Raw genomic sequence first — 23,071 nt, 5'->3', positions numbered from 1 at the left:
TCCCTTCCTCCCTCCCTTCCTCCCTCCCTTCCTTCCTGCCTCCCTCCCTCCCTCTCTTCCTTCCTCCCTTCCTCCCTTCCTTCCTTCCCTCCCTCACTCTTTTTGCCCAGGCTGGAGTGCAGTGGTGCAATCTTGGCTTACTGCAACCTCTGCCTTCCTGGGTTCAAGCGATTCTCCGCCTCGGCCTCCCGAGTTGCTGGGATTACAGGTGCCTGCCACCATGCCCAGCTAATTTTTTTTGTATTTTTAGTAGAGACGGGGTTTCATCATGTTGGTTAGGCTGGTCTCAAACTCCTGACCTCGTGATTTTCCTGCCTTGGCCTCCCAAAGTGCTGGGATTACAGGCATGAGCTACCATGCCCAGCCTTTATTATTATTATTATTATTTTTGAGATGGAGTCTTGCTCTGTAGCCCAGGCTGGAGTACAGTGGCTCACTGAAACCTCCACCACCCAGGTTCAAGCAATTTTCCTATCTCAGCCTCCTGAGCAGCTGGGATTACGGCCCGCCACCACACCCAGCTAATTTTTGTATTTTTATTATTTTAGAGACAGGGTTTTGCCATGTTGGCCAGGCTGGTCTTGAACTCCTGACCTCAGGTGATCTGCCCACCTCGGACTCCCAAAATGCTGGGATTACAGGCATGAGCCACCATGCCCGGCCAAAACATTGCCTTTGAAATGCTCTCTGGCAAAATAGAAATTGTGTTCTTTAGGAGAGGAACATATTGGCCCAGTAAACATGTTAACACATTTGCATGAATTAGTGCATTTGTTTTTAATTTTTTGTAATGTACATAGCTGGATCCTCAGGGAATGGGATCTAGAACAAGTTTCAGCTGAAGGACAGGGAGTTGGGAAATGTCAGGGAACAGGATCTTGAATGAGGCAGGACTAAGTAGTGTGGACTATGGGGACAGTTGTGAAGTCCTGGATGCCAGGGGAGTGGCATAGCTCAGGAAGTAAAGAGTGGGAATCTGAAAACAAACTCTGTTCATGTCACATGTTTTCTGGTCTTGTCTGGGCTTGTGTTTGCTTGTAGTTGACTTCTGCTGTCTTCATGGTACTGCTGAAGATCGTGATCATGGAGAAAAGTCAGAGTGCCCAGTGCCAACCCAAGGGACTCTTTCCAGAGACATACCCGTTGGACACCAAAATTAGTTTGGATAATCTGTCCAACCATTCTCGATAAGTTATCTGAATAATAAAAAAACTCAACAGAGGAGGTAACAATTTGAACCTTTTATTGTCTAATTTGAAGATGTTTACCATACTTGATAATTTGATAGAGGAAAATAAGGCACAGAAAACTTGAGTACCTTATTTTAAAAACTGCATTAGGATTAAAAGGTTAGCCCCTATATCAAAGTATTGGTCTAGAAATGATCCCATTTCTAGAATTCTGAAATCCAAAAAGCTCTGAAAATCAAAAGTTACTTTTCCAAATGTATTCATTGTGGTAATATACACAAATATAAAATTTACCATCTTAACTGCTTTTAAGTGTGTTATAAATACATTCATGCTACCATCACTAGCATCCATCTCCAGAACTCTTTTCACCTTGCAAAACTGCAATTCTATACCCATTAAAAAATGGGTATAGAATGCCTCAGCCCCTGGCAACCACTGTTTCTGTTTTTTAAATAAGTTTGACATTAAAACTAAGTTTGCAGCCAAACCTGACCCAAATACGAGCTGGGCACAGTGGCTCATGCCTGTAATCCCAGCACTTTGGGAGGCTGCGGCAGGAGGATCACTTGAGCCCCGGAGTTTGAGACCAGCCTGGGCAACATGGTGAAACCCAATCTTTACAAAAAATACAAAAATTAGCCAGGTGTGGTGGCATAGCCTGTAGCCCCACCTACTCAGGAGGCTGAGGCAGGGATGATCGCTTGAGCACGAGAGGCAGAGATTGCAGTGAGCCAAGAGAAAAAAAAAAACCTGACCCAAAAATGTAGGCAATTAATTTTACTCCTTATTTATCCCACTTGGAATGTATAAAGTATATTCATATTTTTCATTGTAGACATATTAATGTGTTTAACTACCGAGGTCTGCACCACACCCCACTGGGAATATAGGATAATATACAGTACTATTTCCTTTAAACAACAAACACTTTCTGAATTCTGAAGTATATCTGACCTCTAGAATTTTGGTTAGGGATTAGTGGGACTTGTATTATATACTACAAGTTACTAATATTATTTTTTATTCTGTTGTAGTTTAGTTGTACTTAATAAACTTAAAATATGAAAATTCATATTTACAAAATATAAATTAAGGAGTGAGTACTCACTATTCAACATGTAGACATCAACTTAATCTCCATTTGCAGAAAGGGAGCCTGGGGTCTTATCTTACCCTACTTCTCCCAGATCGTCTATCTCATCTTCTCAGAGGCGCAAACCTCTAGGCCTGGGGAGGGGCAGGCAACTGCTTAGGGTGTGGACACTCGTTTGTTAAACAGACTTTCCACCGCCCTTCCGGTCTACAGCCCCGCGTCCAAACCTTCCAGTTTCGGAGATTTAGGGTTTATGCTGGATAATTTGTGTTGTTACTTGGCTGTCTATAAATCAGAGGATTTTTTTTTTTTTTTTTTTTTTTTGGCCAAATCAATTAGCACCTGGCCTTTTGCTCTCCATTTTCCAAAATTTTGTTGCTGTGATCTCTCTTTCTTCTTTATGCTTAAAAGAAAAATAGTAACAAAACAACCACTCCGCTAAAAAAATAAAATAAGCCAAACTAACCCCCTTTACATTCTAGCAGGGTTTCAAAGAGGAAGGAGAAATTGAATACTTGTGTTTAATCCGTCATCTTTATTGGGAATTTAGTGCTGCACTTAAGATATCTCAGTGTTTTCCTTATGTTCATTTTGTAGTTTTCTGTTTATGTTTCTCCACTAAACTGTGGGTCTCTTCTGGACAGACACAGTGGTCTTCAGTGTTTGTTGAATTCTGCAAGCTCCTAGAGGCTTTATCAAATTAGACTTGACTCTGGCCCAGGATGGGACGGTTTCAGGGCAGATCTGACTAGTTTAGGGTTGGAAGCACAGAGAGCTAGGGAAGGACCTTGGCATCTGGCAAATTCTTGCTTTCTTAGGGGCCTTCCACAGCAAAGCATTTGTGGCTTTCTTGTGAATATATTAGAATCCGCACCATCATGGTGATACCCAAGAGTGGTATTCAAAACATTTGACAATGGGTGGTGTGGGCAGGACTAGTTGTGGAGCACTTTCATGCTATACTGATGCATACCAGCTGAACAGCCACCCAGGCTTGTACTTGGGTTCCAGAAAGCCCCCAGCTCTCTGCAGCCCCTGCCTTCATAACCTTGCCCTAATTTCCAGCATGGAGCAGTAGAGAAATGGGTTTGGGCTCCTCTTCTCCCTCCCAGACTGCCTCTCTGAAGTTCATATCGAGGGTTCCTGTACACTGTGGCAAATGTAGGTACTGTGGAAATAGGAGACCTGGTCTTCTCTTTTGGGAAGAAGTCAGACACCAAAAGAGGGATGGAACACAGAAAGCAGTGTGGGGCAGGGCGATCAAAGCCGCCCTTATCTAGGGAATGTTTCTGTGTTGGAAATTATCCAGACTTATCTAAGGCCACTAGAGCCCTGGGCATTTCCCTCTGCCAACCTGGCTAAGCCAACATCTTTCCCATTGCTTTTCTTCCCTTGTCTCCCTTCCCCTAGCCTCTTCCTGCTTCCCAAAGCCTCCATCAGGTTTCAAGGGGGAAGGATGACGGAAGAGCCAGGAAGGAGGCAGTGTTGGGGGAGGGGGAGACAAAGTACCGCTACGACTGGCTGGATCCTGCATTTCCATCTGAATCTGGCAGAAGGTCCTACACAGATCAGAAGCCCATCATAGAAATGGCTAAGCGGGCAAAGATCGATTTCTTTCCTGTCCTCTCAATTCATACATAGCTTATATATATGGAACAAGATGAATACATACATATATACAACTAATTTATATTTTTGAGAAAATTTTTAAAAATCAGAAAAAAGTTTTTCTGGACATAGGACTAGAGAGAAAGCTCCTACTATAATATTTATCATAATTCTATTATGTTAAAAGGTCTTTGGTTACACTATGTTGGAAGCTTCATCTTGGTTCCAGACTTTCTGCTATTTTGGCATCCCTGGGCAGGAGAACCTGAGTCTGATAGTGTTTGTTTGTTTGTTTGTTTGTTTATACAAAGTCTTGCTCTGTTGCCCAGGCTGGAGTGCAGTGGTGCAATCATAGCTCACTACAGCTTGGAAATCCTGAGCTCAAGTGATCCTCCCATCTCAGCCTCCCCAGTCTGGGATCATAGATGTGTGCCACAATGCCTAATTTTTAACTTTTTAAAATAGAGATGGGGTCCTGATGGTTAATACGGAGTGTCAACTTGATTGGATTGAAGGATGCAAAGAATTGATCCTGGGTGTATCTGTGAGAGTGATACCAAAGGAGATTAACATTTGAGTCAGTGGGCTGGGAAAGGCAGACCCATCTTTAATCTGAGTGGGCATAATCTAATCAGCTACCAGTGTGGCCAGAATATAAAACAGGCAGAAAAATGTGTAAAGGCTAGACTAGCTTAGCCTCCCAGCCTACATCTTTCTCCCACACTGGATGCTTCCTGCCCTTAAACATTGGACCCAAATTCTTCAGCTTTGGGACTCAGACTGGCTTCCTTGCTCCTCAGCTTGCAGATGGCCTGTTGTGGGACCTTGTGATCGTTTGAGTTAATACTACCTAATAAACTCCATATCTATCTATCTATCTATCTATCTATCTATCTATCTATCTATCTAATCTATCTACGTTTGAGTTAATACTACCTAATAAACTCCATATATATCATCTATCTATCTATCTATCTATCTATCTATCTATCTATCCATCCATCCATCCAATCAGTTCTGTCTCTATAGAAAATCCTGACTAATACAGTAATCTTGCTGTGTTGCCCTGGCTGGTCTCAAACTCCTGGCCTCAAGTGATCGTCCTGCCACAGCCTTCCAAGGTTCTAGGATTACAGACCTGAGCCACCATGCCTGGCCACTGATTGATTGGTAAGCATTCCAAGTCCAGGGTTATTTGGAGCTCTAGGTTTGAGGGTTATATTCCTGGTTTCCACTAGCTCTTCCTTCACACCTTCTTACTTTTCCATATCTTGTTAAACAGTGATAGTTAGAGAAAAATTTCAGTGTTTCTTCATTTGCCAAAAACGGTGTTTATGGCCGGGCGCGGTGGCTCACGACTGTAATCCCAGCACTTTGGGAGGCCAAGGCCGGCAGATCACAAGGTGAGGAGATTCAGACCATCCTTGCTAACATGGTGAAACTTCGTCTCTACTAAAAATACAAAAAAATTAGCTGGGCGTGGTGGTGGGCGCCTGTAGTCCCAGCTACTCAGGAGGCTAAGGCAGGAGAATGGCGAGAACCCAGGAGGTGGAGCTTGCAGTGAGCTGAGGTCGCACCACTGCACTCCACCCTGGGCGACAGAGCGAGACTCCATCTTAAAAAAACCAAAGCAAAACAAAAATGGTGTTTATAAGATTATTTTCTTTATGTCCATGATAGTAATGGTTTCTAGTGTAGCAAAGTGAGATCTGTTTATGTTACTCCTTTACATTATCACTATCTTGTTCAGCCATTTATTTTATTTAGAGATGGAGTTTCACTCTTGTCGTCCAGGCTGGAGTACAATGGCACGATCTCAGTTCACCGCAACCTCTGCCTCCCGAGTTCAAGCAATTCTCCTGCCTCAGCCTCCTCAGTAGCTGGGATTACAGGCATGTGCCAGCATGCCTGACTAATTTTGTATTTTTAGTAGAGACAGGGTTTCTCCATGTTGGTCAGGCTGGTCTGGAACTCCCAATCTCAGGTGATCCGCCTGCCTTGGCCTCCCAAAGTGCTGGGATTACAGGCATGAGCCACCGCACTCAGCCTGTTCAGCCTTAATTTTTAGTAAATCCCAAACTCAGGATTAGCTTTTAAGAAAATAGTTTAGGTTCATATACAGTTATCAAGCACCTTCTGAATGTCAGGCTGATATTGTGGTACAGCCTGGGCTGACAAGGATGAATAAGACACGATCCTTGCCCTCTCACTGCCTCTAGTGAGAGGAAACAGATACCCAGTTTACTTTAAGCTGTGGTTTTGAGGAATACATTGGGGAAAATAGAGTTTGTTGACTAGTTAAATGTCAACTAAAGAAAAGTGAAAGGAAAGTGTGTAGGATCGTCTCCAGGTACTGCTGACTCCCTCCCTGGGCTTCCCTGCATCTTTCAGTGTTCTGTTTACTTGTTGGTCATTCAATCATCCTCTCCTTGCTAGATCCACTTGAGGGCACAGTCCTTAAATGCTGGTGTCCTCAGGACCCCTTCCTCAGCTGTCTGCTCTCTTCTCTATCTCCTTCTCACAGGGGCAAGGATTTCCAAAGCTCTGAGCTCAGCCCCCTCTCCTAAGGAGCACACTCATGTTTCCTGGCATCTGTTAGATAGCTCCATTGGCCCCAAGCCCTGGGCTGAAACCCCCGCCCACAAAGCTGCGTGTCTTCCTGCAGCTGCTGCCTGGGAGCTCTTAACAAAGAGGGAAATGGAAGTGGATGGATGCTTATACAGCCCTGTCCAGTAGGCATACAATGCCAGCCACGCATGTAACTTAAACTCTCTAGTAGCCACAATAGAAGATAAAAATAAATGAAATTAATTCTAATAATCTATTAACCCAATATACCCAGCATACCACTTCAACATATAACCAATATAAAAAATTTTTAGTATTTCTGTTTTCATACTGAATCTTCAAAATTCAGTATGTATTTTTAAAATTTTACTTTATGTTTTTTAGGAGACAGGGTCTTGCTCTGTTGCCCAGGCTGGAGTACAGTGGTACCATCATAGCTCACTGCAGTCTCAAACTCCTGGCTCAACTGATCCTCCCACTTCAGCCCCCCGAGGAGCTAGGACTACAGGCACACACCACCATACCTGGCTAATTTTTGAATTTTTGGTAGAGACAGGGTCTCACGATGTTGCCCAGGCTGGTCTCAAACTCCTGGCCTCAGGTGATCCTCCTGCCTTGGCCTCCCAAAGTGCTGGGATTACAGGTGTGAGCCACTGCATTGGGCCCGGGCACAGTGTGTTTGCAGTAGCCACATTCCAAGTGCTCACTAGCCACATGTGACCAGTGGCCCCCATATTAGCCAGTGCAGGTTAAAATGAAAAAGGTAGGATGCGAAGCTGGGCAAAACATTCCTGTAAGAAATATGATAGGATACAGAGATTGTGTCACTATTTTTATCATTCATGTATATTTTCTGTACCTTATGGGTTCCCTCCTAATATTTACAGGTCTTTGAAATTCCATTGTTTCTTAGCAGTGCTGAGAAGAATGAAGAAAGTCTTCTTCCGTGCTGGGAATGGATTTTCAAGGGAGAGCAGCTCATCTCCCACTCCACCCTACCCCACCCCTAGAAATCCCCAGGGGAAAGGGAAATGCTCAGCACACAGCCCCTCCCCACTTGGACAGTCCCTTCCTAAAAGCTAACTGTGAAATCTCTGGATTTTGTTCTAGAAGGAAATCACACTTTTTTCATACTTTCTTTTCACAATTTTAGTATCTCAGCTGCCAGAAATAGAATTGATAACTTTACAATAATTATTATAGCTAAAGCCACCATATATTCTGGATTTGCCAGGATGGTGTCAATTTTGAATGTTGTTTCTTTCAGGCAGGCATGGTGAATTTTGGTTCAGAAAACAGGATCACTCTATCACGCTCTTGAGGATGAACTATTGGAGAGTCACTGTGGTGATCAACCAATGGGTGCTCCCTAGTTCCTGGAACTGAGAACTTAAGTCTGGATACTTCTCTATAAATGGTTTCGGTAGACTCTGCCACCTTCCCCTGGGATCTGCAAGAGTTCTCCAAGAAGCCCCCCACTTCTCAGGTGGCAACAGGGCAGGTACCTGGGCGGTAGCTCTTATGCTACTGTTCATAAACCAATCAGTTTTATGGGTGCTTTTTCTTTTCTTTTTTTTTTTTATTATACTTTAAGTTCTAGGGTACATGTGCATAACGTGCAGGTTTGTTACATATGTATATTTGTGCCATGTTGGTGTGCTGCACCCATCCACTCGGCAGCACCCATCAATTCATTTATATCATGTATAACTCCCCAATGCAATCCCTCCCCCCTCCCCCCATGGGTGCTTTTTCTGAGGAAGAAGAGATTCAAAGTTATGTAGAGGCAACAAAGCTTTCTAATAATATTTTTGGCAGGCTGTTAAAGATGAAACAAGAAAAGATACAGGCCCTGAGAGAGTGGTAGTAGCCCTTGGGACGCCAGCCAGATGTTGGTGCCCACAAATCGGGGAAGACAATGGCCTTTACTGTTGCCATTTACAATGCTGGGCAGCTCATTAATCATCAACTAAAATGATTTCACTTTCAGGGTCTAGGCAGGTCAGGGCTGGAGTTGGGGAGGGCTGTGGCAGGAGGCCTGGCTTCCAGGCCGGGAAAGTGTCCCAGAGACCCACTAGACGGGGCCCCTCCCCTCCCCTCCCTCAGGGTGAAGGGCACCAGGAGTCGGAGCGGGGGTCGAGGTGAGGTGGGTGCGTCACCCTTGTTTTCCGGGCTGTCAGTCTCCCAGCGTCCCCAGCTTTCCAGGTAGGGACGCCCCCTCCCACGCAGCGCGGTTCCGGCGGGTGGAAAGGAGGGGCTGGGCTCCCAGCGCCCGCCCCTCTATCCATCACATGGCCGGAGAGTCACAAAAACAACAGCTTTGGCCAAGACCGTGACTTCAGGAAAGGGAACCCGGGGCTCTCGCAGCCAGCCCTCCTGCCCATGGAGGACAGTTTCCTTCAATCTTTTGGGAGGCTGAGCCTCCAGCAGCAGCAACAGCAGCAGCAGCAGCGGCAGCGGCCGCCCCGGCCGCCCCCGCGGGGGACACCTCCGCGCCGCCACAGCTTTAGGAAACACCTCTACCTCCTGCGAGGCCTCCCGGGCTCCGGGAAAACTACACTGGCCAGGTAATGACAGCGGTCTGGGGTGCCAGTGCCGGGCGGGCCGGGGCACCCAGAAGCGCCCCGGGCCGAGCGCGGCCCCTGCCCAAGCCGCTCCCGGGCCGCCGCTTCCGCCCCGCGCGGGCGGCCTGCCCCGGTCCCGGGCCCAGCCCCCAGGTCCGTTGCCTGAGTCTTGAGTCTGGCAGCGCGGGGAGCCCGAGCAGCCTCCTTCGACCCCTGAGGCCGCTGCCACCCCTGGCGCCTGGGGGCGCGGGCACGGAGAGGAGGGCGCTCGTCCTGTTTCCCGCCGCGCTGTCCCGGGGGGACGGATTCCCGGTACTGCGCCTCGCGCAAGCCCCGGCGGCCCCGGCCCCTTCCCCGCCGCCGTGCCCCGCCTGGGGCCAGCCGGGCCGAGACAGCGTTCGCCGCCCCCAGCCCCGGGTCGGGAGGGACTCTTCTTCGTGAAAACCTGGTGACGACTGCAGAGAAAACCGCCGGGCCCCGCTGGCGCGCAGGCGGCTGCCACAGTGCGTCAACAGGCGCTGTAACCCGAGCGGATAAACGAGGGGTCCGGGGGCGGGGGCCCGGGGCGGCCGTGGCCGTGGCCCGGGGTTGGCCGCCCGCTTTGAAAATCTGGCGAAGTCGGGCAGCCTGCGTTTGCTTTGGCAGCTGCGAAGGCGCACAGGTGCACGGGGGATGGGGGGCTGGCGGCGCCACCACCGACCGTCATTGACAGAGCCCTGCCATGGGCACCCAAATTCGTTCACTTGCGAATTGCGTAAGCGGCCCTCCCTGTACCTAGCTGCTGGGAATTACGCGGGCTCGTGCCTGCGGCCACCTTGCTAGGCCCCACCGCTCCAGCCTGAACTCCCACCGCTCCCTGCCTTGCGCTTGATGTTTCAGCAACTTCGAACTGTTTTTTATCTCCTGTAAACAAAGCCGCTTCTCTCCTTGACGCTGGCCTTCCTGCCTGGCTTGCCCTCCCGCCTTCTTTTGCCTTTTAAGACCGGGCATCTACCCCACCCCTCCAGTAGATGACCCTCTTCTGGGCTCTTTGACTTCCTGTTTACTTCTACGTGACTGCGCTTACTTTTTCGCACATGGTTTTGCATATCCTTCTGTAAGTTTCTTGAAGGTAGGAGCCATGTCTTACCCTGCCAAGCACATTGTCTGGCACGTAGTTGTTCAATAGAGGAAGTGGTCCCTTTCCCTCAAAGGGCTTCCCGTCTCACTGGAGAGACGAGGCTAGCCATGGGACCAAGGAACTGCCGAAGAATCAAAGTGATGGACAGTCACGTGCGGATTTCGATGGTGCCGAGATAGTGACCTTAGGAGGAGGGACAGCCTGAGGAGGTGCTCCTGGTTGGCTTGCGGAGTAGAAGCCTTTGGTCAGAGTATTGCTACATTTTCACAAGTTGTAGGGCCATGTGACTTGTGGAGGATCGTGGGCACCCTTTCCTAAACCAGGGACACATTTCAGTAGACCCTCTCTGGCTCACTGGGGAGGGGAGGTGGAGGACAGAGGCAGAATCGGGGAGCCTCCTTGGAACCCAGCAGAGGTTGGTTATTTTGTGATACAGTCATGGTGGGTAAATCCGTTACCAACCAAGTATCTTCTGAATGTCAAATCCTGTTTAATTTCACTTTCGCTTTGCTGATCTGTAGCCTGTCTCATTCTGACTGTCAAAGAGACACTGAGTGTCAAAGCAGGAAGTAAACATCTTTGGCCAGATTTAATTTCTGACTGTGTTGGGAAGCGAAGTAACATGATGGGTGCAAGATACACAGAATGGAACATCGGGGCTTGGACTCACGTTCCTCATCTGTGAAGCCAGGGCGTTGCCTGAGTGGTCCTTAGGGTCCTTTCTGGCTCTAACATTCTACACTTTTAGGATTTTAATTCCTGATTGACATTTGGCTAAGCAGAAGACACCGGATTAGAGACCACCTATTACCATCTCTCTCTCTCTAGGGACGACCGGAGTGAGCACTGGCCTGGGAGTCTGAAGACTGTGCCTTCAGACCTACTTCGTCACTTACTAGCTGGCGACTTTGGTCAATCATCTAGTTTTTCCGGGCCTTATGTTCCTTATATGTGACTACTAAGAGGCTACTAGATTAGAGGATTAAAGATCCTTCTGACTCTTAATTTCCAGTGGTCAGATTAAAAATAGTTTGCTAATAATGGCTATGTTAAAGAGCTCTGACCTTGGAGTCAGTTTATGGCTCCACATCCAAGCTCTGCCACTCACTAGTTTTGCTTTTCACCCAACCCCTCTATGCCTTGGTTTCCTTTTCTGTTAAATGGGGATATCCGTTCTGTTTGCCTCAGAGGGTTTTGTGAAGATTAAATGTGTGTGGGAGGACTTTTTAAACTTTAAAGTGCTATATACATTTTAAGAGGTATTAGTTACTGCTTCTGTTGTTGGTCAGCTGAGATAAATCTTCGGTGTTCCCTGGAGGCTGGCTCTGGAGTGAAGAAGGTAGCTTGGCAGTTGACTTTGAGTCCTCCCGTTTCGCTGGGCATTGGCAGTTCGAGGGGCAGAGCAGCCTTGGCATGCCGTGGGGTGGATTGTGTGTTTATAGAAAAGTCTGGGACATAAGCAAGGAAACGGGCCACAGCTCAGCGGAAGGGAGGCCGGTGGTGAGGATGGAATGGTGGAGAGGCAGGCTCAGGTGTGGCCTGCCAGGAGCTGCCTTCCCCACTTTTTTGGGGGGTAGGGTGGGGAAGAAGAAAAGAGCAAATTGTTTAAAAATACACATGTATAGAAAATAGTAAAACTGACAGGTTATCTGTGTATTGTTGGATTCTGGGAAATTCATGTTTTCTCTATTCTCTGTATTTTCCAAATTTTCTATAATGAATATGTATTTCTTAGAATAAAATTTTTTTCTTTAAAATTTGGAGGAAATCGCTTTTACAAATGTGGGTTCATCTTTTCTGCTTAACCTTTTTTTCTCATTTGATTAAAGAACTAATAAAAAATTGTTTGAAATTAGGATATGTCTTGTCTCCCAAATCAATGTTAGATTTCTGTGCTTTTTACATGCTTTCATAGTTTGAAGTGGATGGAATGTGGAAAAACATCTGTTTAAATTCTTTGAATTTATTTTTTAAAAGTTGGAGTTTTAACTGGTTAAAATTTTTTTGAGCACATCAAAGTACTAAAAAAGTAGCATGTACCCTAAATCTGTTTTATCACCCGTATTTCATTTAAAAAGCATCTTAAAAATAGGTTCTTACCATTGACCTGTAAGCTCTACTTCCAGGAATCCTAAGAAATAATTGGAGGGTGGAGCGGTGGCTCATGCCTGTAATCCCAGCACTTTGGGAGGCCAAGGTGGGTGTCCACTGAGTACTTATAAGACCTTTAGCACTTGTTTAGGGAAGCATAGGCCAAATAAGCTCCGTATGAGAAGGCGCCTACCCAGGATTAACCAATGGAAAGCCGTAATCGGCCCACTGCCTGTGGGTAAGGGCCAGTGGGGAGTGGCATCTCAAATGCCATGGTGGTCAAGGCTGGGGAGGCAGTGAGGAGGATGAAGGCTAATTAGGGAGAAAGGATCTTCTCCACATGGAGACGGTTCCTGAGCTGGCCTTGAAGATGGGGAGGAGGTGGCTGAACCAAGGAAAAGAAACAACAGCTCGACTAAGGAGATGGAGGTGGCAGAGAGCTGGGTGTGCTCCCGGGCTTGATTGAAGTGAAGGCTTCATCGTAGTGAGTGCGTTGGTGAAGTAAGCCCAGGACCAGATCATGGAGAACATTAAAGGCTGAACAAAGGAGTAGAGAGCTGTTGTCAGAAGAAATAAGATCTAATGCCAAGACCCTTTCATTCTCAGCAGATGAGCCAGAACTCTCTTTCACAGCTCAGCTGACAAACTCACCTGGAACTGCACCTGTCCTTTCTGCTACCTCAATGAAAGCACCCAAGGGTGAACCTCTGTGCTTTCCACTGTGTGTATGAAAATGCCTTCCAGTTTTGACCATTTAAACCATGTTTAGTATACAGTCCACTGGCATTGTATTATGTGGAACTTCACTCACAATGTTATACAACCATCACCACTATCTATTTCAAAAATTTCTTCTCACTCCAGACACACTCTGTGCCCATTAAGCAATAACTTCCTATTCCCCACTCCCCCGACCCTGGGTAACCTCTCAGCCACTTCCTGTCTCTATGCATTTGCCTCCTTTACATGCCTCATGTAAGTGGATCATATGGTATTTGTCCTTTTGTGTTTGGCTAATTTCATGTAGCTTAATGTTCTCAAGGTTCATCCATGTTGTAGGATGTGTTAGAACTTTACTATTTTTGTATCTCAATAAAATATTACATTGTATGGGCATACCACTAAAACATCCTTTTTAAATGAAATGGCCATAATAGAGGGTAGCCTTTCTTTGCTTTTTAATGATCTTATTTGAAAACTTAAAAGTTGTCAATCTTATTGCAGTGTTCCAGAATTTTTTTGAGTCTTTACATTTCAATCAAAGCAAAGTCAGGGGAACCCCATTGTCGTGCATGTTGCATCCTTTGCAATGTTCTGGTTCCTTTTGGCACCATCACAAATGGTTTGTAACATGGATTCAGTTAGGCTCAAAGGATGCTCGCTGACAGCTGTCTTTTCTCCTTATTCATATCTCTGGATAACATGGAATTTTCCATCATGAGAAGTACCTTTTCATTATTTATTTTAATTGTAGAGCCTTGCACAGAAGTGAAAGGATGCTTTTCTAATGTGATGCAATGGTAAGGCAGAGATGGGGAGAAAAGTATACTTTACAACCAAATAAGCAGTGGAATGTGAGAAACAGTGAGAACAGGGGCCAGTTAGGTTGGCTAAGTAGTGAACAGTTGGACCCCAAAGAATACTCTGCTCCACAGTGCTCCTAGCCAGCAGGCCTGGACTGTGGTGTGTTTCTTTATGAGGCCAGGGCTCTCATTAATAAAAGCAAGATCAAAATAGAAAGTTGGCAGTATTCCAATTCTGTGAATATAAAAATGGAGGGTCAGACAGGTGATATATCAAATCTTTCGTCATCTAGGTCTACTTGGAAAATGACTACTAGCTTTTTGTATTTTTCACAATTTTCCTAAGGTGGGTCCTAAATCTCCTCTCCTCACTACCGGGAGTCCTTGTCCTTACCCTCTCTCTGGAGGCTGGGATGAATGAGGACTTAAAAGCTGTATCTATTTAACAAAGAGTGCAAATATGCAGTGTGGTATGTGCTTGTCCTCGCTCATTGGAGAGGCTGTATGAGGAAAGATTGCCCAGCTATACAGGAGATTCACCACAACCACATTCCTGGAGCCGCTGGAACAATGGAAGAAGACCCTGCTGAACTGGGCAATCCGATATTGCAGGTGTGGATTATGCCCCGAGAGGAAGTAGAAATGGATGAAGGAAGGAAGAATAGGGGAAGAATACTTTCATAGGAAAAGTACAGGAGATGTACAGGAACCCCCTTGGAGTTCATCTGGTCTGAGCCCAAGACACTGAGAAGCTAAACATCTTGATCAGGGTCAAAGGGATGTGTTCGCCTATTTCTAACAGAGAGCTTTTTTGTGTACACCAAAAGAAGAGGCCAGAGTGGGAGTGATCTGGTGAAAGCGTAATGAGTTTGGTTTTGATTTGTCGTATAATGAAAAAACAATTAAGAGCCTTATAAGGGGGCTAAGTTAACCTGGATTTCAACTGTCAGGGTAAGGAAGCTACATTTTTTTGTTGTCAATATTAATGTTTCTCATAATATAAAAAATATTACTCACCAGGGAATTTATTTTCATTATTAATATGGTACCACTGAGGGCAATGGGAGGAAATGAGATTTAGATTTTTTAATAAGTTTCCATATTTATCCTGGTTTTGATGTGTTGGAGAGAGATGTGGTAGTCAACTTCCAACTCCCAAACATGTCTCATGTCTCTTTCTCATGTGCTCACATGTTAGGATATCTATAAGTCAATGCCTTAGTTCCTTCATGGCATTTTCATGAACCTTCCTCTACATAATAGCACCTGCCTAAGGCCATTCAGACTCTAGATGAACCCAAGAAGAAATTATTTTCTAGTCATGCCAAGTTATCTGAAGATATTGAGGCTCTATGGGATTAAGGAAATTTTATAATAAAGAAAAATGAGTCTGCCTTCTAATTGTTCCTTCATAAGGCTCTCTGTCAGATCATGTGTATGGCTTGGGGAGAAGGCTGTTTTTATCAAGGTAAGAGTCCGGGAAAGGGGAAGGGAAAAATGGGGAAAGAAAAGCCAGCACATGGTTACTGCTGACTGTCTGCCTGGCCATTTTTAGACACTGGCTTATTGAATCTTCACCATAGCCTTGGGATGTAGTCATTTTTATGTTATAGATGAGGGTTTTAGGATCTGAGAGTCACACATTTGAGAGACCCAGGGGATTTCATAATACACAGAGTGGTCTTATATTACTAGGGAAGTTCATGGACAAACATACCTACATCCCTTTCACAACTATTGGGGAGTCCTGCTGAAGTACGATTGTATAGCCAGGATTGTCCAGCACTCTTTCCCCACGTTTTAAGGATATGCTGAAGAAGAGGGCCTGAAAGAGGCTTTCTTGCCACCATTTGTTGCCTTGTACATTGGCTTTCTTTCCTTCCTGGCATTGGTACCACTTGATGTATATTTATTTATTATCTATTTCTTTTACTAGAACATAAGCTTCATGAGATATGATGTAGGTTCCATGAGATCAGGAACTTTATTCTGTCCAGCTCCTAAAAGAAGGCCAGGCATATCACAGGCCTTTACTCAACATTTGATGAATGGATTTGTTAATGAAACGCAATGTGAGATGCTTCCTAAGATGTGGAAGCTTGGATGTCAGCATGGCTCTTGAGTAAAGAACGAAACCAAAGAGCAGATTATTCACATAAAGAGAAATGTAAAAGAATGAGGCTGGGTGCAGTGGCTTATGCCTGTAATCCCAGCACTTTGGGAGGCTGAGGCAGGTGGAATCACCTGAGGTCAGGAGTTTGAGACCAGCATGGCCAACATGGTGAAACCCTGTCTCTACTAAAAACACAAAAAATTAGCTTGGCATGGTGGCAGGTGCCTGTAATCCCAGCTACTTGGGAGGCTGAGGCAGGAGAATCACTTGAACCTGGGAGGTGGAAGTTGCAGTGAGCCGAGGCTGTGACATTGCACTGCAGCCTGGGCAACAAGAGTGTAACTCCATCTCAACAAAATAAAATAAATAGAATGAATGGGATGTGGAGAACAGACAAGGGGAAAAAAAAGAAAGACTAGAGCCACTCATTCCCAAGTTCTCAATTTGGTGCATAAGAAAATGATTCCTGGCTGGGCGCGGTGGCTCAAGCCTGTAATCCCAGCACTTTGGGAGGCTGAGGCGGGCGGATTACGAGGTTAGGAGATCGAGACCATCCTGGCGAACACGGTGAATCCCCGTCTCTACTAAAAATAAAAAAAAAATTAGCCGGGCGAGGCAGTGTGTGCCTGTAGTCCTAGCTACTCGGGAGGCTGAGACAGAAGAATTGCTTGAACCTGGGAGGCGGAGGTTGCAGTGAGCCGAGATAGTTCCACTGCACTCCAGTCTGGGCGACAGAGTGAGAATCCATCTCCAAAANTCCTGGCGAACACGGTGAATCCCCGTCTCTACTAAAATAAAAAAAAAATTAGCCGGGCGAGGTGGCGGCGCCTGTAGTCCCAGCTACTCGGGAGGCTGAGGCAGGAGAATGGCGGGAACCCAGGAGGCGGAGCTTGCAGTGAGCTGAGATCCAGCCACTGCACTCCAGCCTGGGTGACAGAGCGGGACTCCGCCTCAAAAAAAAAAAAAAAAGAAAATGATTCCTATTTGTTGCAGGTGAAAATGTTTGATGCGCTGGCTCCTTTACCTCATAGTTACAGTAAGAAGAAATTTAAAAATTGGGATCAAAGATTCAGCTGCCTTTCCATTTAAGCAGCACAGACAGCCCAAAGTGAGTTTTCCTGTACAGTTACTCTTCTGTTATCTGTAACTGATCTATGACATTTTGGGAAAAGACAGCCAAAAAAAATTAGTACTGAGGTAGGTGTGCCTGATTCCTTCCCCAATTCTGCTCGTGACTGAACCAACAAAACACAAACACAGGTGAAACCTGCACAGCTGTAAGAGTCTACAAAAGGGGCTGTTCACATGCAAGATACTGAAAGGAATTTCTGCTCAGCAGTTTGTGGGACCACACTGACAAATGAGAACGAGGGCTCCTTGGGAATCTGGTTTTGGATCTCACGAACATGGTCTACTTTGGATGTATAAGGGGTAAAGGTAAGAGAAGTAGGGCAGACTGGGAACTGTTCCCTGAATCCCCCTAGCCATGAAGTCCTCTGTCTCCATCACTGTGGCTTGGGGATGCTTGAGGCTAGCAGTGATTGAGGCCCGACTCTCCAAGGACAGGACTTGGCCCTGGTGGGGTGGGTGGCAGCACTGCCCAGGTCTGGCCACACCTGGACTCAGGGGAGACTGCCTACGTCATCTACAGCTTGGCTCCTGCCCTGCTCTCAGGCTGCTGAGCCATGGAATCTGTTTTCTATGTCCCAGTTTAAAGTCTTCAAGGAGAATGTCAGTAGCATTCAGAGGTGCTGGGATCCAAGAAGAATCCTCTCCGTCAGTCTCCTTTAAGGGCTGTATTAGTCTGTTCTCATTCTACTAATAAAGACATACCCCAAACTGGGTAATTTATAAAGGAAAGAGGTTAATTGACTCACAGTTCAGCATGGCTGGGGAGGCCTCAGGAAACTTATAGTCGTGGTGGAAGGGAGAGCAAACATGTCCTTCTTCACATGGCGGCAGGAAGGAGAAGTGCTGAGCAAAACGGGGAAAAGCCCCTTATGAAACCATCAGATCAGCCAGGTGCAGTGGCTCATGCCTATAATTCCAGCACTTTCAGAGGCTGAGGTCAGGAGTTCAAGACCAGCCTAGCCAATATGGTGAAACCCCATCTGCAAAAAAAAAAAAAAAAAAAAAATTAGCCAAGCGTGGTGGCGAGCACCTGTAATCCCAGCTACTCAAGAGGTTGAGGCAGGAGAATCACATGAACCCGGGAGATGGAGGTTGCAGTTACCTGAGATCGTGCCACTGCACTCCAACCTGGGCGACAGAGCAAGACTTCATCTAAAAAAAAAAAAAAAAAAAAAAAAAAATCAGATCTTGTGAGAACTCACTATCATGAGAACAGCATGAGGGTAACTGCTCCTATGATTCAATTATCTCCCACTGGGTCCTTCCCATGACACGTGGGGATTATGGGAACTATAATTCAAGATGAGATTTGGGTGGGGACTGCCCCTGGCTCCTCCAAAATCTCATGTCCTCACATTTCAAAACACAATCATGTCTTCCTAACAGTCCCCCAAAGTCTTAACTCATTCCAGCATTAACTCAAAAGTCCAAGTCCAAAGTCTCATCTGAGACAAGGCAAGTCCCTTCTGCTTATGAACCTGTAAAGTTAAAAGCAAGTTGGTTACTTCCTAGATACAATGGGGGTACAGGCATTGGGTAAATACACCTATTCCAAATGGAAGAAATTGGCCAAAACAAAGAGGCTATAGGCCCCATCCAAACCCAAAATCCAGCAGGGTAGCCAAATATTAAAGCTCCAAAATGATCTCCTTTGATTCCATGTCTCATATCCAGGTCATGCTGATGCAAGAGGTGGGTTCCCATAGCCTTGGGCAGCTCCACCCCTGTGGCTTTGCAAGGTACAGCTCCACTCCTGGCTGCTTTCACAAGCTGGTGTTGAGTGTCTGTGACTTTTCCAGGCACAAGGTGCAAGCTGTTGGTGGATCTACCATTCTGGGGTCTGGTGGGCAGTGGCCTTCTTCTCACAGCTCCACTCAGCAGTGCCCCAGTGGGGACTCTGTGTGGGGGCTTTGACCCCACATTTCCCTTCTGCACTGCACTAGCAGAGATTCTCCATGAGGGCTCCACCCCTGCAGCACACCTCTGCCTGGAAATCCAGGCATTTCCATTCATCTTCTGAAATCTAGGTGGAGATTCCCAAACCTCAGTTATTGACTTCTGTGTACCCGCAGGCCCAACATCATGTAGCAGCTGCCAAGGCTTGGGGCTTGCACCCCCTGAAGCAATGGTCTGAGCTGTACATTGACTGCTTTTAGCCATGGCCAGCCAGAGCTGCTGGGAAGCAGGGCATAAAGTTCCAAGGCTGCACACAGCCAGGGGGGCCCAGGACCCATCCCATGAAACCATTTTTCCCTCCTGGGTCTCCAGGCCTGTGATGGGAGAGGTTGCCATGAAGTCCTCTGCCATGCCCTGGAGACATTTTCTCCATTGTCTTGGTGATTAACATTTGGCTCCTCGTTACTTATGCAAATGTCTGCAGCTGACTTGAATTTCTCACCTGAAAAAGGGACTTTCTTTTCTATCACATCATCAGGCTGCAAATTTTCCCAACTTTTATGCTCTGCTTCCTCTTGAATGCTTTGCTGCTTAGAAATTTCTTCAACCAAATACCCTAAATTGTCTCTCTCAAGTTCAAAGTTCCACAGATCTCTAGGGCAGAGGCAAAATGCCACCAATCTCTTTGCATAGCAAGAGTGACCTTTACTCCAGTTCCCAATAAGTTCCGCATTTCCGAGACCACGTCAGCCTAGACTTCATTGTCCAGAGCACTATCAGCATTTTGGTCAAAGCCATTCAACAAGTCTCTAGGAAGTTCCAAACTTAGCCACGTTTTCCTGTCTTCTGAGCCCTTCCATTAGTTCCAGTCTCTGCCTGTTACCCAGTTCCAAAGTTGCTTTCACATTTTTTGGGTATCTTCACAGCAGCGCCCCACTCTCTGTAGTACCAATTTGCTGTTCTCACACTGCTAATAAAGACATACCCAAAACTGGGTAATTTATAAAGGAGAGAGGTTTAATTGACTCACAGTTCAGCATGGCTGGGGAGGCCTCAGGAAACTTACAATCATGGTGGAAGGTGAAGCAAACATGTCCTCACGTGGTGGCAGCAGGAGAAGTGCTGAGCAAAAGGGGAAAAAGCCCCTTATAAAACCATCAGATCTTGTGAGAACTCACTATCACGAGAACAGCATGAGGGTAACTGCCTCCATGATTCAAATACCTCCCACCAGGTCCCTCCCATGACACATGGGGATTATGGGAACTACAATTAAAGATGAGATTTGAGGGGGGACACAGCCAAACTATATTGGGGGTGAACTGAATCTAAGGTTTGGGTAAAATTCTCATTGTACAAAAATGAGTAAATAGAAGTTCTCACACAGCTTGGGGCCTTACAAAAAGTTTGCCAGCTGGGTGTGGTGGCTCACGCCTGTAATCCCAGCACTTTGGGAGGCCGAGACGGGCGGATCATGAGGTCAGGAGTTTGAGACCAGCCAGGCCAAGATGGCGAAACCTCATCTCTACTAAAAATACAAAAATTAGCCAGGCGTGGTGGCGCGTGCCTGTAATCCCAGCTACTAGGGGGCTGAGTCAGGAGAATTGCTTGAACCCAGGAGACAGAGTTGCAGTGAGCCGAGATCACACCATTGCACTTCAGCTGTGGAAGACAGAGCAAGACTCCGTCTTGGTGGGGTGGGGTGAATAAAACAGTTTGGATAATTAGGCCAAAAGAGCATTGTAGCCAAGAGCCATTAATATATTCACAGATATTTACTGAGCACCTCCCATGTGCCTGGCATTCTAGATGCTCAGAATGGAGCAGTGGACAAAGGAGACAAAAATCCCTGCCTTCATGGAACATGTATTCTATCAGAGAAAAAAAAAATTCTCAAGGAAAAAAGACAATTTTAGCATCTGCTCTGCTCTGTTCTCTCAAAAAATAAGCAAAGGATTTCATAGGTATGCCACTGGAGCTATATATCCCCAAGAAATGTCCACATACGCACAACAGGTAGGCAAAGGAAGTTCACTGAAATTGGAAAATTGCAAACAAGTATCACTAGAGAAAATACATAAATAAATGTGGTTATTTTATAGCGCTCAAGCACAGCAGTGTAGTGTGCACCTCTGGGGCCAGACTCCTAGGTTTTAATCCAGCTGTACCACTCGTTGGCCTTAATTTCTTTGTCTGTAACATGGGGGTTGGGGATTAATAACAGTACTTATAGCCCAGGTCTATTTGAGCATTATGTAAAAAATGTAAAGCCTCTAGAATAGTGGTTAGCACACAATAAGCACTTAATAAACATTGGCTATATTTATTATTTTGCTGATAATGGAGTACTATGTAGCAGTTAAAGAAAATGGACTAAGTCTATATATCAACATGAACAGATCTAAAAAATGTAATGCTCCTTCATTTTTTAATTCAATAAATATTTATTGAGTGTTTATATGTTCCACACAGTGTTCTAGGTACTTGGGAATCATCAGTGAACAAAACAAAGATCCTGCCCTTGTGGACATTATGTGCCAGAGGTAGGGAAATGGATGTAACCTCTAAGGAAACCGTATGTTAATGTAGGTGTTGATAAGCGCGTTGAAAAAGGGAGAGAGAAGCACGGTAAAGGTGTCTGGGAGTGCCAGAGTTAAGGTGGGGGGTTGGCTGAATTTTAAGCCAACAAAACAAGTATGAGAAAATGTTCATGATTATGAGCTCTAGGTGGTGGGTATGCAGGTGTTTTATTATTTCTTTTGTCTTTCTCTATATTTACATTTTTTCTAAAAAATTCCTATGATATAAAAGATTAAAGCAAAACTCCTGATTAGGACTCTGAAATATGAAGGAAGTTGATTAAGAAGCAGAAAATTAAAAAGGAGTTAAATGATATATAAAAGACTCTAAAGTAAGTGTCGGAATTTTGAAGTGTATTAGAGATAAGCAGTCACAATGCAGAAAATCAAACAATAATGTAGAAGACAAATGTGAAAATCAATATAGCCAAAAATCACCAGAGCAAATACAACCAAAGCAACAAATAAAGATATCATAGAACATATTTGACTTGAAGACTCAGAAGTGATAAAAAAATAAATATCTAGATATATCCTGGAAAGACTGTTGCAAAAGCTGTTAGTTAACTTCCCTTTCTTCTTTAGCAAGCACACGTTGTTGGGTGTGGCAGTGTGCCCAACTATAAAACTAGTTTTCAAGGCCCCCTTGCCTCTTCGGCTGTGTGGAACATGGAGGTGCAGCCTGGCCCTGCAGTGGCCACTAGGAGGCCCTCTGAAGAATGGAAGCCTCATGCCAAAAAAAATGCTAGACTCCTGGGTCCATGTTGATCATGGAGTTGTGATACCAGCTCTGGATTCTACCTCTGGATTTTTACGTGCAAGATATAGACACTTTAATTTTATTGAAGCCACCACTGTTGGAAATCCACTAACTGGGGTTTCTGTTCAATGCATGTGAACCCACGTTGAACTGGAACCTACATTTAAAATATTAATGCCTGTGGGAAAAAGATTGTAGTTCAGTAATTCTCATCTAGCCTGTTGTCTCTCATACAAAGACAACAGCAAGGCTTTCTCAGATCCCCAAGAGCTCACAAAGTCTGTAACACCCATGTGCCCTGACTGAGTAGACCTGAGGTAAGGTTCTGGCAGCCCCACATGCAAATGGTAGAAACCCAAGCCAGTTTTTAAGATCTTGAAGCCCTGGTTTCTTTATTTGTAAACCAAGTAAAAGTAAAATGATTTACTTCATAAAATTAAGTTATAAAGGTTAAAGAGAGAGAATATATGCGAAGCTCTTTGTTCACTGCTTAGTACTCTTTTAAAAAAATAATAGAATGTATTGGAACAACCAATCTTAGCCAATCATGAGAGGAATCAGAGACAAGAAAAGAAAAGAAAGCCACTGAACCCAACTAAAATTTAGATTTTTAGAGATTATTATAAACAAAATTAAAAAGCAATTGCTGTACATAATAAAAAATTGACATTCAATAAGAAAGATAAACCTCCTAATAAGGAGGCTTTATTCATCAAAGGACGTGACAGTGCAGTTCACAAAAGAATATCTCTAAATGATCAACACACACCCAAGCTAATCTTGCTGATAATTAAAGAAGTAGCGCCGGGCGCGGTGGCTCAAGCCTGTAATC

General features: G+C 45.3%; 2 protein-coding genes across 5 annotated transcripts in view; both read left to right on the top strand.

The window, feature by feature from the left end:
* LOC108517529 (uncharacterized) overlaps positions 1-7,534 on the top strand; it is a 46,700-nt gene extending 39,166 nt beyond the window's left edge. Inside the window, 2 exon segments of the mRNA XM_017855518.1 lie at positions 1,042-1,225; positions 7,350-7,534. The gene's annotated coding sequence lies outside the window, so the exon portion shown is untranslated.
* Positions 7,535-8,161: 627 nt separating this feature from the next.
* Positions 8,162-23,071, top strand: part of N4BP2L1 (NEDD4 binding protein 2 like 1) — a 26,889-nt gene continuing 11,979 nt past the window's right edge. For 2 of the 4 annotated variants that reach the window (XM_017855524.1, XM_017855522.1), the window contains exon 1: positions 8,166-9,029. In XM_017855524.1, coding sequence (XP_017711013.1) covers positions 8,845-9,029 — 185 coding nt within the window. In that variant the 5' untranslated portion in view covers positions 8,166-8,844. Of the gene's footprint in view, positions 9,030-23,071 lie in introns of all 4 variants that reach the window. The other 2 variants (XM_017855523.1, XM_017855525.1) reach the window with 2 other exon arrangements.

The sequence above is a fragment of the Rhinopithecus bieti genome, unplaced genomic scaffold (genome assembly GCF_001698545.2).
Source record: "Rhinopithecus bieti isolate Rb0 unplaced genomic scaffold, ASM169854v2 scaffold_41745, whole genome shotgun sequence".
NCBI classification, from domain to species: domain Eukaryota; kingdom Metazoa; phylum Chordata; class Mammalia; order Primates; family Cercopithecidae; genus Rhinopithecus; species Rhinopithecus bieti.
Note: the sequence above shows the minus strand (reverse complement) of the source record. Positions and strands in the feature narration are given on the sequence as shown.